Source organism: Dreissena polymorpha, chromosome 8 (genome assembly GCF_020536995.1).
Source record: "Dreissena polymorpha isolate Duluth1 chromosome 8, UMN_Dpol_1.0, whole genome shotgun sequence".
NCBI lineage: Eukaryota > Metazoa > Mollusca > Bivalvia > Myida > Dreissenidae > Dreissena > Dreissena polymorpha.
In genome coordinates, this window is record NC_068362.1 from 75,771,864 (window position 1) to 75,786,725 (window position 14,862).

The 14,862-nt window shown below is 36.5% G+C and overlaps 1 protein-coding gene across 2 annotated transcripts; it reads left to right on the forward strand.

Annotated features, from left to right (window-relative positions):
* The first annotated feature begins 885 nt into the window (after positions 1-885).
* LOC127841426 (lim and transglutaminase domain protein ltd-1-like) lies at positions 886-14,790 on the forward strand. 2 transcript variants are annotated; one of them, XM_052370248.1, is made up of 10 exons: positions 886-986; positions 7,000-7,203; positions 7,700-7,993; positions 9,140-9,375; positions 9,780-10,009; positions 10,303-10,985; positions 11,271-11,417; positions 11,864-12,007; positions 12,742-12,931; positions 13,688-14,789. In XM_052370248.1, the coding sequence occupies exons 2-10, from the start codon at positions 7,039-7,041 to the stop codon at positions 13,849-13,851; spliced, it is 2,253 nt and encodes a 750-aa protein (XP_052226208.1). In that variant the 5' UTR covers positions 886-986; positions 7,000-7,038; the 3' UTR covers positions 13,852-14,789. The 2 variants fall into 2 exon arrangements, with proteins under 2 accessions (XP_052226208.1, XP_052226209.1); XM_052370249.1 differs by lacking the exon at positions 886-986 and adding an exon at positions 6,454-6,553 and having other exon boundaries at positions 13,688-14,790.
* Positions 14,791-14,862: the final 72 nt, after the last annotated feature.

Consider the following 14,862-nt stretch of genomic DNA (forward strand, 5'->3'; position numbering starts at 1 on the left):
AACGATTTGTTGGTGATACTTCGGTCGCTTGGAACGAATACTTTTTCGGTTTCAATCGAGAAGCGGTTTTACATAAACCTTGCACTTATAATAAATAACAACTCGCAAAAACTTTACAGATTCGTTTTTAAATGAGTGTCGTTAGGATGTATAATATAAATTATATCTGCTTTTTTCTATACCCTTGAATGTTAGCGTTTAGCTCAATAGACTGATCCCGGAAAAGCACGAGTTTAGAAAATCCCACTTATCACCCCGGTACAAACAACGCTGGTACATTAAATCAGCCAATAATAGCTTACTTTAAATAATAACAGTTGATACGCTGTGTGATTTTAAAAGGATTATAAATGGGTCATGTTTTTTTGTACCAGCAGATTAGTGGGTTTTTCCAAAAAGTTGCTTTTTCCGGGATACATATATTGAAAGAACGGTTGGACGTATAAAAAGGATGTATTTTCCCTAATGTATACAAACTTTATCTACAAATGATTACTTAACCCATTTATGCCTAGCGTCTAGAAAAAAGGTTTTGGCAAACAGCGTAGACCCAGATGAGACGCCGCATGATGCCTAGTGGACTCCCTCATCCTTCTAAATTGGATCAATTTATTTCCAAAATAAGGGATGTCTTATATATTTATTTCTATATTGAGAATATTTCGTACACTTATTCCTTCAAACAAACAGCGCAGACCCAGATGAGACGCCACATCATGCTGCGTCTCATCTGGGTCTACGCTGTTTGCCAAGGTCTTTTTTTTCTAGACGCTATGCATAAATGGGTTAATTACCAAACAACATCCGCGTCGCAAAATTCCATTGAATGAGTTCACTGACACAGAAATATACCAATAAAGGCATGCTTATAATCGATTTCAAAATGAACAGCTTATGATCGAAAACGGTTAATTCCATTATTTCGGTGTTAGTTTAACTCAACGGTTAACGTGACATTTTTCGGATTAAAGCGAGTTCTATATAAGGTATTGTGTATACTCTTTATACAAGAACCACTTAGTATTTATGTATATTATGTACTAATTTATTTAATTTACGTTTTCTGTTAAATCATATTAATTTATTGCTTCCTTGTGCATGTACATGTGATTCAAACGTGAAGAAAATGAAAAATTGTCGTAGTATTTACAAAATTGTAATCTTGTTGTTTCCCCTCGATTACACTTGATTTATTTAGCCTTCTACAAATTAATTCATAAAAGCAACATAATCTTGTAAGCGAAAGAAGATTTTGATTCAAGTATAACATATTTATCTATAACGGAACTATACTGTTTACAACGAATATTTCAGTACTTTACGAAAATGAACTATATAAAAGGCTAGTATTGAACAAAGGGTTAACACTGGTGAGCAGAAATCAATATTGATATATTTTTGTTGAGATATTCAAGAACGCCCGCTAACAATATGGGTCTTAGCATGATATTAATAGTTTACAAACATTATTTATTGTGTGTTTATAGGAGACACGTAAGGCCGCGGATTGAATACTGTTTGTTTCTTAAACGAGTATTTTCATATTTAATTTAATGTTTCACTACATTAATTTTACTTAAAAAATGAAATATACCTATAATATTGAATATACACCCCAGGAAACCCGATACCTTGCGGGTCGTGTAATACTATTGGGGACAGTGCTGTGCATTTTTGCATGAACTTACATAGGGTAAGTAAATTGGAAAAAATAAATTTTTCAAAGTCCAATTTGAAACAACTGTGTATTAACATTGATAACAAAGGTATTGGCCTACATGTAGACAAACTCCTGACAAATTTTCTTAAAAAATGAGCGAAATGTGGCTGCCTGAAGAAGAAGATCGGGCAAAACGGGCCATGTTTAGGCATTTAGGGGAGACAAAACTGCTTTAATTTGCAAGCCACTACAATAATTAAAGGATTTATACAAACTTTCACATGTCTGCCATAACCTCTCAGCAGGGTTTCTCAAGAAAACTATTTATTGTGGAGAAATTTGCGTTTTTAATGACCATGTTGGGAAAACATTTATACCATCTGGGGAGGACCAGGAAACCATATGTGGGTAGTTACTTTTAATTCTTTTTCGTGACAAAAAACCTAATTTTCAGCCATTATAATGCAATTTCTTTGCTTTGTAGAGGCCTATAGTAAGTGTATGTGGGCACATATGCATACAAATTTACTTTTAATGCTTATTAATACATGCAATGATATTATTTGCCTTTCATTCAACATCATTTCAGAAACTTGAATCCTTTGTCTTGTATAATGCGGTTATTCAATGTCCACTTTAGATATGTAAAGCTTTTTTATCTTAATAACTAACTCGTTTGCCAGTTTGTGCTAAAATTACATTGTATCACAATACTAGTGTTGCCACCCCCACCCCCATACACACAATGTTATACCGCCACAAAGTCTGTTTGGGGGCTATATAGCAATCAGTTTGTCCCGACCGTCCCTGTCCCAGTATGTTACGTCCGTCCCGATTTTTTGTCATTTTGTCCGCCCGATTTATTTTCATTAAATAAATTTTGAACAAATGAACATAGAACATTCAAACTTCATATGTTGATGCTACCTTATTAGCTTTATATATATAATTTAATTTTACAATTTCATGTCATAAAACTTATCAAAAAACAAAACATTCAGGGATCATAAATATTGCAGAGTTAGTTACATGACTATGATAAAAACTTTGTGATGGCCATGGTAACCATTTAAAAATTAATAAATTCATGCAGTTATTTTAAGCCGTTATTGTGGAATGGAATATAAATCATTAAAAATGCATACTGTAATAAAGTGAGTATAAGTAAAATGTCTTCAACATTTAAACATACATCCACACGAGAGCTATTGTTACTCTAAAATCTATCATTGTCATTGCACAAAATCAAAGACTGCTTGTGATTGTAAATTTGTTACAGCAACTAGCTGTAATATGAGCTTTAATTAGTCCCATTTTGGTTGCCAACTTGCATTATTACATCCGCAAGTGGGATAGACAGGAATAGTTGCTTTTGCACAGTTTTCCATTCATTCTCTTAATATATCACATGCATTTAGCAAACATGCTTAGTGTTTTCTTGTGGTGTGGTATTAATAACTTATCAAACTTCTTCTCAAGAAGGTCAGATATCTATCTGTCTGTCTGTCTGTCTGTCTGTCTGTCTGTCTGTCTGTCTGTCTGTCTGTCTGTCTGTCTGTCTGTCTGTCTGTCTGTCTGTCTGTCTGTCTGTCTGTCTGTCTGTCTGTCTGTCTGTCTGTCTGTCTGTCTGTCTGTCTGTCTGTCTGTCTGTCTGTCTGTCTGTCTGTCTGTCTGTCTGTCTGTCTGTCTGTCTGTCTGTCTGTCTGTCTGTCTGTCTGTCTGTCTGTCTGTCTGTCTGTCTGTCTGTCTGTCTGTCTGTCTGTCTGTCTGTCTGTCTGTCTGTCTGTCTGTCTGTCTGTCTGTCTGTCTGTCTGTCTGTCTGTCTGTCTGTCTGTCTGTCTGTCCCCCTATCTATCTATCTATCTATCTATCTATCTATCTATCTATCTATCTATCTATCTATCTATCTATCTATCTATATCTATCTATCTATCTATCTATCTCTATCTATCTATCTATCTATCTATCTATCTATCTATCTATCTATCTATCTATCTATCTATCTATCTATCTATCTATCTATCTATCTATCTATCTATCTATCTATCTATCTATCTATCTATCTATCTATCTATCTATCTATCTATCTATCTATCTATCTATCTATCTATCTATCTATCTATCTATCTATCTATCTATCTATCTATCTATCTATCTATCTATCTATCTATCTATCTATCTATCTATCTATCTATCTATCTATCTATCTATCTATCTATCTATCTATCTATCTATCTATCTATCTATCTATCTATCTATCTATCTATCTATCTATCTATCTATCTATCTATCTATCTATCTATCTATCTATCTATCTATCTATCTATCTATCTATCTATCTATCTATCTATCTATCTATCTATCTATCTATCTATCTATCTATCTATACTGTCTAACTCCCCTTGCGGTTATTATTGACAATGTGGCGGACGAGCCAGTTATCGAACACATAGGGAATTACGTTAAAATTGAAACATTTAAATAACAAAAACATTGTGTTTTAAAGGCCCTATAAAGGTGAACATCCATAATTATTTACCGATTTTTAAATGTTTTTTTTTTCATATTTTATTTATAAAGGTTATCAAATAACAATATATATATGCTAAAGGCATTACCATAAAAAATGAGCAATACAACTTGTTTTGAGCTCAAAATACAGTGTCCTCCAAGTCAACTCTGTTTGCAATCAGTTTATTTACATCGCTGTTTACTCGGGAAAGTGAAAGTGAAAGTGACTCAGGTCACCAAAAATATATCGTTGATTTTCAACGTTTTCTGGTATCACTCACAGAGTAGGTCTCTTCTAAGTGTTTAAAACGTTTGTAGTGATCTAATCAGTTACTTTCTGCTGGTAAAAAGTTGTTTAAAATAGAATTAAAATTGAATTTGCTTTCGGCTATTTTTAGCATACGTCACCGCTTTCAGGCTACACACCACGTTAGTTGCAAAGTTGTAAACATTTCTTCCAATTATGAAGCGGGTATATCTTCCATAATTCTTGATAACGTTGCACCTAAGCTGTGTTATTAGCATTTTTTGCAAGAGTAACTGAAATCCGGTAAAAATTAGACCAGTTTATATGCACAAAAATTGGATTTGTAACTTTTATAGGGCTTTTAACAAATGACTAAAAGTTTAATCATTTAATAACTTATCTGTAAAGTTTTCCAGCAAATATCCTTCAAGAATTCATAACAATGATTAAACTTGTCTTTGAACAAGGTCAGTGTTATTCTTTTAATCAACTGTACTTTGTGTGGTTAAATGTATAAAATCGGTGTCAACGCAATGTGTTGAAGTCTTGTTTGCGGCTATAAATTAGCAATGGCCAAATTCGTTAAAAGGGGAGTAACATTCAGCTCATTGAAATTAAAAGGTCAAAATCAACTATTTGTTTGATAGACATTTCTTTCCAAGGCCAGTCTGTGCCGATTTTTTATGTTACTTAAATACGCTAAACAGTAAAATCACAGAAAACTTAAGGCAATCTAAACAAAAATTAAGCGCAAGTTTAGCGACTTCATTTCAAATGAGTTTTTCCCATTATGACACTTGCCGAATTAGCACCAAAAGTCTCAGGACACGCCACATAAATATTATACAAACAAACTATATATACACTTATTAAGACATCATTTTTATGTACCTATCCAATTAATGTTTGCGACAAAACAGTCAAGTCTTTCTTTATATTTTCCAAAATAGTGATGGTAAAAAGAAATAAAACTCGAGAATGTTGAAAAGGCACTATTGATAATATATAAGGCATAAAAATTGCAATTGAATGTATATGTACCCACATACACTTACTGTAGGCCTCTACAAAGCAAACAAAATGCAACATAATGGCTGAAAAAGAATTATAAATTCACTGCCCACATATGGTTTCCTGGTCCTCCCCAGATGGTATCAATGTTTTCCCAACATGGTCATTAAAAACGCAAATTTCTCCACAATAAATAGTTTTCTGGAGAAACCCTGCTGAGAGGTTATGGCAGACATGTGAAAGTTTGTATTAATCCTTTAATTATTGTAGTGGCTTGCAAATTAGAGAAGTTGTTTCTCCCCTAAATGTCTGAACATGGCCCGTTTTGCCCGATCTTCTACTTCAGGGAGCCACATTTCGCTCATTTTTTAAAGAAAATTTGTCAGTTGTTTTTCTACATGTAGGCCAATACCTTTGTTATCAATGTTAATACACAGTTGTTTCAAATTGGACTTTGAAAATTTTTATTTTTCCAATCTACTTACCCTATGTTAGTTCATGCCAAAATGCACAGCACTGTCCCCTATTGCATTACACGACCCGCAAGGTATCGGGTTTCCTGGGGTGTATTAAGTATTGATTGTAGTGCGTCGGCCTGAAAGCGCATAGCCAACTTTCAGTGTGGAATCAACGACGGATTCAGGATAGTGCCACTTAGAATGTCACCGGTCGCCTTTTGTGGTCGACATTTATTATTTAAAACTACGTTTTAACCAATTGCAACCACCAAAAACTCAATATGTGTACAATGTCTGAAGCCAATGCGCGCATTGCAACTGCCAATGTGTGGTTAAAGATTATTTTATATTAAAAATATAAAAGTCTTGTACACGCACGTAACAGAACAGACTATTATTTTAACAAATGCAAGTGCGCTTGATTGCGCGCCCGTAAAAATAAACAAAAACATCCGTGTCGCAAAATAACTGTTAAGGGTGTTCAATATCGCACAAGTATAGCTTCCTACTAAACAGTTCGATAAAGAAACGATGACGCGTAAAAACATGTTCTTTATTATCGATTTAAAATATACGATTTCTGAAAACGGTTAATTCATTATACAGCCGGGAATTTATACTCGACATTTTCCATAAAATAATGGATTTTAGAGTCTGCTCTGTTAGGTATTTGTGTATATTCATTTATATATTCTATAAAAGTAAATACTTATTTTTAATGTTTCTGTAACGACACATTGCTTTCATAAATAATAATGTAAATGTGAGTCATAATAATTATAATAATTTTAATCATCATCATCATCTTTATCATCATCATCATCAGCAGCAGCAGCAGCATAACCACCACCACTACCACCGCCATCACCATCATCATCATCATCATCATCATCATCATCATCATCATCATCATCATCATCATCATCATCATCATCATCATCATCATCATCATCATCATCACCACCACCACCACCACCATCATCATCATCATCACTGCTATTATTTGTTTTGCTGTACACACTACTTCTTAGACACTGTATATTATCCTAACTCCAGCGCTTTTTACATCGCGGGAAGACTTGAATTTTCTATTAAAGATATTTTCATTTTAGCCCGTCAAAATATAATAAATCTAAAAGAGATAATTGATTATGGGTTGCGGCCGATCAAAGGTGGTAGAGCCACTCAAAATTTCAATTCCCTCACCGACACCACCTCCGCCAACACCTACGCCATCACCGCCACCACCGCCACCACCACCACCACCACTGCCAAGGGATAGAGTCGAAATAGAACTCGACAAGGGTAAAGACGAGGTAATAATTTAGTTTGCAAAATTTGCGCATTTGTTAAACAAATGTTTACATTTTTGGGGAAAAAAGTTATTTCCCATAACCGCCGATACATTCAAAAATAAGTAGCAAATAATTTTATGTCACATACTATACCTACACATTTATAAACTTTAATTATTATTTCAAATATAATGATATAGTATGACTAATGTATATATCACCTCATTGGTGCAAAAAGGTACCATGCGCCTTCTAATTTCAATGTCACTATAATACTAGATAAAAAATAAATAAATAAATATTATATCAAATTAACAAGGCAATCTTATGTCCATATACATATATATATATATATATATATATATATATATATATATATATATATATATATATATATATATATATATATATATATATATATATATATATATATATATGAACATTAGATTGCCTTGTTAATTTAATATAAATAGACATATATCTCTCTGACATACTACACACTTACTATTATCTCCAGGGAGATGTGGTCTACGAGGTTGATGGCTATCCTGACCCAACTCCACCCACGGAGGAAACAGACGTGAAGCTGAAGAATGCCGACAATTGGTACGACGACGACGAGTTTAACAAGGCCAGTGACGACGCCGACCTGTTTGACACGGAGGCGGGCACAGACGACGTGTCAATATTCTCAAATGACGCCGTAGGGGGTCGCCCAGGAAGGTCTGTGTCGCCAGGCCAGATACATCCGAAAACAACAAAGAGAAAGCCGACGTTGTCATATACGGGCGTTGATGCGCATGCGAAAAAGGTAGGTTTCCGTTGGGTGCCTATATTAAAAGAAACCTATATGCGCAAGCCTTTAGCACATTTAACCCGAAGTCAGGCTGGTGTTTCCTATTTTAAGCATGATATTGAGAAAAATAACGCACCACATACAATTCCTCGTTTGTGGACACAATTTTATGCAGATACAAAGCAATATAAATGATGTCCATTTCCCGAATGCGATGCCAATAATGTCGGGACACAGATTTTTTTTTATATGTGTCGATATGGACATCAATAAAAATTTATGATGCAATGTGTAATTTGTGTTTTGTATAGCTTTGAGTCAATGGCGTGATGACATGAACGTGAATTTGCTTAAACAAACAATTGATGTTACCATCAAATCAATTTGTGAGTGATTTGTTGATGACATCATTATTTTACAAAACAGAAACTCTAGCATAATCATACTATACATGGTATACACATATATTCGAGCCGGTTCTGGGAAAACCGGGCTTAATGCATGCGGGAACCATTGCCTCTCAGATTAGTCTGTGCGAAAAATGCCTTACATATTTACCAGGGATGGCACTTCCCTATTTCATGGAATGTTTAGTTTGAGGAAAACTGTCTTATAAACGCAAGCCCAGCCCTGGCGGAAAGTGCCATTGCCGCTTAGCCTGTGCGGATTGCATCGATCCCGGTTTTTCGTGAGACCAGCTATTTTGTTTCAACTGTCAAAAACAATCACAATTGTATATGTAATATAAACACAATCACACTTGTATATGTAATATAAAAACAATCACACTTGTATCTGTAATATAAAAACAATCACACTTGTATCTGTAATCTAGAAACAATTACACTTGTATCTGTAATATAGAAACAGTCACACTTGTATCTGTAATAAAGAAACCATCACACTTGTATATGTAACATTAAAAAAAATCACACTTGTATCTGTAAAATAGAAACAATCACACTTGTATCTGTTATATAGAAACAATCACACTTGTATCTGTAATATAGAAACAATTACACTTGTATCTGTAATATAGAAACAATAACAATTGTATCTGTAATATAGAAACAATTACACTTGTATCTGTAATATAGAAGCAATAACACTTGTATCTGTAATATAGAAACAATCACACATGTATATGTAATATAAACCCAGGCTGGAAATGGCGTCCTCGACTCCTTCGACGCCTTGGTCAAGTACCTGAGTGACCCCTGGATATCAGACAGGCACAGTAAGATTCTCATCGCGCGCTCTATCCTCTCGTGGATGGGGGCTCAGCGTGTAGAGGACACAGATTTTGGCGAACCGCGTCAGGATACACCCAGAGGCTTGTTGGCGTACCTCAAAGCCGGACGGATGACGTACTCGACATGCTACGCCGTATTGTGCAGGTATTGTACATACGTTGGGTGATGAGTACGAAATGCTTTCCGGCTTTGTGCAAGGTATCGTTTAGATCGGTTTTGTGATTGTGATAATTTGATAGGGCTACATATCAAATTCAAATTAATGAATGTGCAAGAAAGTCTGTGATTTTCCTAGAATGCCGTTCAGCGTAAGATTGGACATAATTTGTAATCCAAATTTTTAATATAGCCTTAAATGAGACGGTATAGAGGTTATTATGTTAACGATATTGATCATGATGTAAAGACAAATATAGAATAAATATTGGTCATTAAAATTGTTCTGCTAGGTGCAAAGTAAGTCCAGCAGCGTTTGGTTTGTTGCTATGGATTTATATTATGTAATACTCTTAAATATGAACATACACTATTTATTATTGAAACACCAGAAAGGCCGGTTTGCAGTGCGTGGTCATCCAAGGCCTGGTGAAGGCGGCCAGGTACGAGCCTGGCGATAAGTCACTTCCGGAGTGCAACTGGACCGCCTTCCATTGCGAGTACGGGTGGCAGCTGGTTCATCCTTACTGGATGTGTCGGGCGCTGTGCGGACACAGTCTAGGAGGGTGGACCAAAGTCGAGGCCGACGGAATGGCGTTAAGCGCGAGACAAAAAGAAACAGGTCAGACATCTTCATAAAGGTGACTGAAATACATTAATTCTTCGTGTTTGAACCGCAAGAATAACAAAAGTTCAGTTTGCCGACTTCATGCCCCTAACTTTATTTTGGTTAGTATATATTAGCCCTTGTTTGTCTGTCCTTCCTTTTTGTGTGTCGCGTGTTGATGTAACAGTTAATTGTCTTTATAACATAATAAGGCCCCTTTTCATGTTAACAATATGGGGGCATTCATGACCTACGGAAAGAGTAAACATTTTAGTGTACATTCAATATTAGATACATTATATTTGTAGCGGGCGTCCGTATCAACACTTTCCAGGAGCGTTATTTCATGCCCAAGCCTTCAGAATTCCTGTACGAATGCTTCCCATTTAACACAGCCTGGCAGCTCGTGGACAAGGATCTTAAGGTGCGAAGCAAACAGGAGTTCATCGACCTTCCGTATCTACTTCCGCCCTTCCATGGCTTGGGTCTTCAATGGCAGTCAGAGCGGAAGTGCGTGCTCCAGTCTCAAGAGGGCTTCTGTCGAATTGAGCTGAAAGGCCGAACGACAAACGCCCATCTTCTAAACATGCAATACGAACTTTTCCGGAAGTCAAATAACGGAGACACTGAATCGGATAAACTTTTTCCAAGAATGGTATTTAACTCGAGGTCAAACGAGCACTTTATATTCGATATTCGTTTCCCAGCGGAGGGCACATACAAACTGGTCGTGTATGGAGGACCTTACAAGTCAACGGCGCTCAGGCTGTTTGAAGTGTTGATCCATTGCAAAAAGAAAATGCCCAAGAGTTTCAACCTGCTACCGCTCAACTGTGCCGACATTGGCTACGGACCTGGGCCAGTGTCCATGAACGCTGGTCTACTGATGCCTTCAAAACCGAACGGGCTCATTGCAGTGAACAAGAATGATAAAGATATCGCGACGGAAATCAAGTTTCATATTCGAGATGACTTTGTGAGAAAACATAAGGTGCGTTTCATAAATATTCTACAGAAATATTGTCCACTTTTTTATTGGTAATACAAACAATCATATAGCATTGTTGTGTTTACCTAAAACTTGAAAAAAAACAAACAAATATTATAAGTTGAAACAATTCGTATATAAAATGGAACACGTGCAGCCATATATTTTATAAGCTATTTGAAATTCATTTTCGCATTTGATATCTGATTTTAAAAAGGGTCATTGATTTTATATTACAAAAGAAAAACACATAGATGTGTTTGTAAACGACACCTGACGCTATTTCAGTATTCGGCGTCCATATATGGCTCCGGTTCCGATGAAGATGTGGACTCTCCCGAGCTGATAGACGGAAGTGACGAAATTCGTGACGTCGGCGATAAGAAGGAATCCAAAAAGGGGCACTTAAAGCTGACGATAACAAAGGAATATCACGTATGTTGTTATGATAGTGTACGTAGATGCACCGAACTTGTTGCAAAAACAGTATCGCGTCCGCGTTTAATTCTTATCTCTGAATTTCCTACATTACTTTACACTCCCTTTATTTTTTTTGAGTTGTATTTTTTCTCACCGATGTTAATAGATTACTGAGGAATTAAGATATTTTGTCCTGATAAACTTTAATATTGCAAAAATATAAATGGCTTCGCTTATTGAGACACTCGATTCTGTTTCTGAAAAAGACCCAGCACCTGTTGTGTCTAAGAGAATAATCATGAGAACGCTGATGTAGTGAGGAACGAAACCTGGAACCTCCCGGTCATTACACAGACGCCATAGTCTGCACGCCTCGGTGACCGTGCACAAGTCCATTGGTGACGACAAATTTAGGAGGTACTGAGCGTCTAGTCATGTTTATTTGACTATAAATGTTTTAGTTGGTGATCCTAGTGCGGCTGCCGGCGGAGGGCGAGTACGGGGTCACAATATGTGACACCATTCAGACTGGAAGTGACGTCAGAGCAAAGACCGTGTGCAACTACCTGGTGTCAACGATAGCGTACCACGGAACCTTCATGAAGGTATACAGGTCTACAAAACAGCCAATGATAGAAGTCTATGTGTCAAGGTCTAACGTACCATTTCATACACACACCTACGTAAACAAAAAATACACTTATGTATATGAGTGCATGTCTGTTTATTGTAAAGTAAACTTGTTTTCTTAATTATATGATACTTAACCCTTCATTGAAAGTTGTAGTAAAAATACTAAGTGAAGAAAGTTTGTGAAGTTAGATGAAGTTTGTATAGTTTGTATTTTTGGCGCTGGTCTGTAAAAAGGGGGCTAATTATGTGGTTAACGCTAAAGTCCGGAGTACAATAAACTTAACTAAGTTTGTTTAATCGTGTTAATATATCAATAATTGTGGCACCATCGTTCTTAATGGACCAATAAACATTTGTATATCCATATGTGGGGCTATTAAACGCACAGTCAAGGCATAACAACTCATAATTACTTTGTTCTTAACGATAGCAAACGTAAAATCGAACTCTTTAATTGAGCCTCGCTCTGGGAAAACGAAGGTTAATGCTTGTGCTTAAAGTGTCATCCCAGATAAGCCCGTGCAGTGTGCGCATGCTAATCAGGGACGACACGTTCCGCGTAAACTAGATTTTCGCTAAGAATAGCCATAAAAGCGAAAAGTTCAGTCCCTTAGCCGACCGCACAGGCGAATCAGGGACGACACTTTACGCACAAGCAGTAAGCCCCGAATTCACAGAGCGAGACTCTATTTGTTTTTCGCTTCAGGCGAACGAGCGGCTGGCCAAAAAGAGCCTTCTCGATGCGTGCAGCGAGCAGGTGACGGGGCGAGACTTCAAAAAAAAGATCACCAACATAGAGCAGAACCTGGACAAGTGCCGCCGGCAGGGCATCAAAGACTCGGACGAAGACGTCTGTATGGCGGAGACCGAGCGGGAATTCCTGCGCTGCAAGGACTGTAAGTCGGTCTTCGGGTTACTTTTTCCGTAGTATGTTTTCCGTATCATGTGTTTTTTTACAGTGTACTAGAATACTCGGGTACTATTGATTAAGTACCTCAGCCGACAATGACCAATGGTTGTCTCAATCGGTCGTTGTCGGCTCAGGCACTACTTAAAAGTACACCGGATATTCTTAAGTATGCTACAGGGTACCCGCGGTACGGAAAATACGCTTGACGGCACGGCACACGGACATACTCAGGGTTACTTTGTAGTATTTCGTAGCTCGAGTACTTTGTAGTATACTTAAGAGTACCTACCCGGTGTACTTCTAAGTAGCCATCAATGACTAAGCGAGATTACCGAAATTACTTCAAGTTTTCGGACAATTAAAAATAATTACACAAATTTTAGTACTACTTAGTAATTAAGGAAAGTCGACTTTACAGCAATAGAGGCTGTTTAAGCTTCATTTGTATGTTTAATATCAGGTTCGAATCTGTAAAATAGGACTATAAGTCTAGCGTTTGTGCGGTGATTTGTAAGAAATATCATCCGGGGTCTTTCAGTTGCTTGGTGATACGTCGCTTTAGGATGTGTTACACAGAGCAACATGCTTATGCGTAAAAACAAAAATGTTCGTTCTGTACATGATTAGGGCCGTAAACTTTGTTTGTGGCGTTTATCTTATTGTTTTATGAATCGTCCAACAATGTGGCCGGAACAGTCCGTAATGTCTGGTCCGTACCACATTGAATTGGAATTATTTTCAGTACTACGTGACTGTCACCTCCGCGACAACTTCCACGTGACCATGAGGGCGCTTGCTGTGATGGCGCGCTACCGGAACCGCGCCGCTCTCCGGAAGGAGATCAAAGAAGTGGAGGAACTCCGGACAAACCAAGAGAGTAAACGAGACGGAGCCCCTACAACTTAGACAATTAAATATCGAGCTTCGTTCATGAATGAGTATAGTTAAGGTCGCCATGACTTCGCTGAAACATGCGTTTAAATAGAACCTTTTTCTCGGCATAATTTGCATCGCACAGATACCTTGCTGACTGTCAAACATGCTTTAACTTAACTTCGACGCGCCGAAAAAAAAGCATTCGTAACTTGCAAAAATAAGTGATTTTGTATAGTTGGCACAGTATTGCATATTATTTATTTACTGAAAACAATTTTTATTAGCATACAATATTTGTAAGCTATTGTCTACGATGTTAGTAATGTTTAAACACGTACTTGTAAGATTAAAGATTTATCTAGATACCATATTGCACTATGGTTAGTTCAGATTAGCTATCACAATCTGTATGTTCGCGCTTTACCACAGGCCAATTATGCACACATTGTAACAATGAGTAGTCAACAATTTGAATAAATTAGAATTACAATTAAAAGGCAAACATACACTATGTGCTTCTGTTTATTCTGTGGCTTTCTTTACTACGTTTTAAGTCTTTTATTTTCTCTAGAAGTCAAAGTCATTTCGCTTACATGTTACACGCTTTTGACAATATAAGTATATATCTATATGAAAACTGGAACAAAATGTCTGAAACATCTCCGTTCACATAAAGACATTCTTGTTGATTCAATAATTCTTGCTCCATTGCTATTGTAAACGCTTGGAATGCAAACCTGTTCAAATTTTGGAAGTTACATTCCGTAAAGTATAATTATCTATCATGCATATAGAACTGTTAACATAAAATATTTTAACTTTACAAAAATATTTCTCACAAGTTCAGTTCTTGTATAGTTTGTGATAACCGTTGTCGTTGGATAAAAAATTTGATATTAAAATCGTACTTATATACAATTTAGTTGTGTCAACTAAAAAACTCTGGGCGTCTTAAACATAGAAGTGGATATGACAGAAATCATGGAGACCTTTATCTGAATTACAAAAAAAGTATGAATCTTTGTATTCAGTTTGAACTAA

Bases quoted from the DNA above. Each gene is read 5' to 3' on its own strand.
- LOC127841426 (XM_052370248.1), top strand. From the start codon at position 7,039: ATGGGTTGCGGCCGATCAAAGGTGGTAGAGCCACTCAAAATTTCAATT. The intron at 10,010-10,302 runs GTCAGACATCTT...TTATATTTGTAG, and splicing joins CGCGAGACAAAAAGAAACAG to CGGGCGTCCGTATCAACACT. The intron at 12,932-13,687 runs GTAAGTCGGTCT...AATTATTTTCAG, and splicing joins ATTCCTGCGCTGCAAGGACT to TACTACGTGACTGTCACCTC.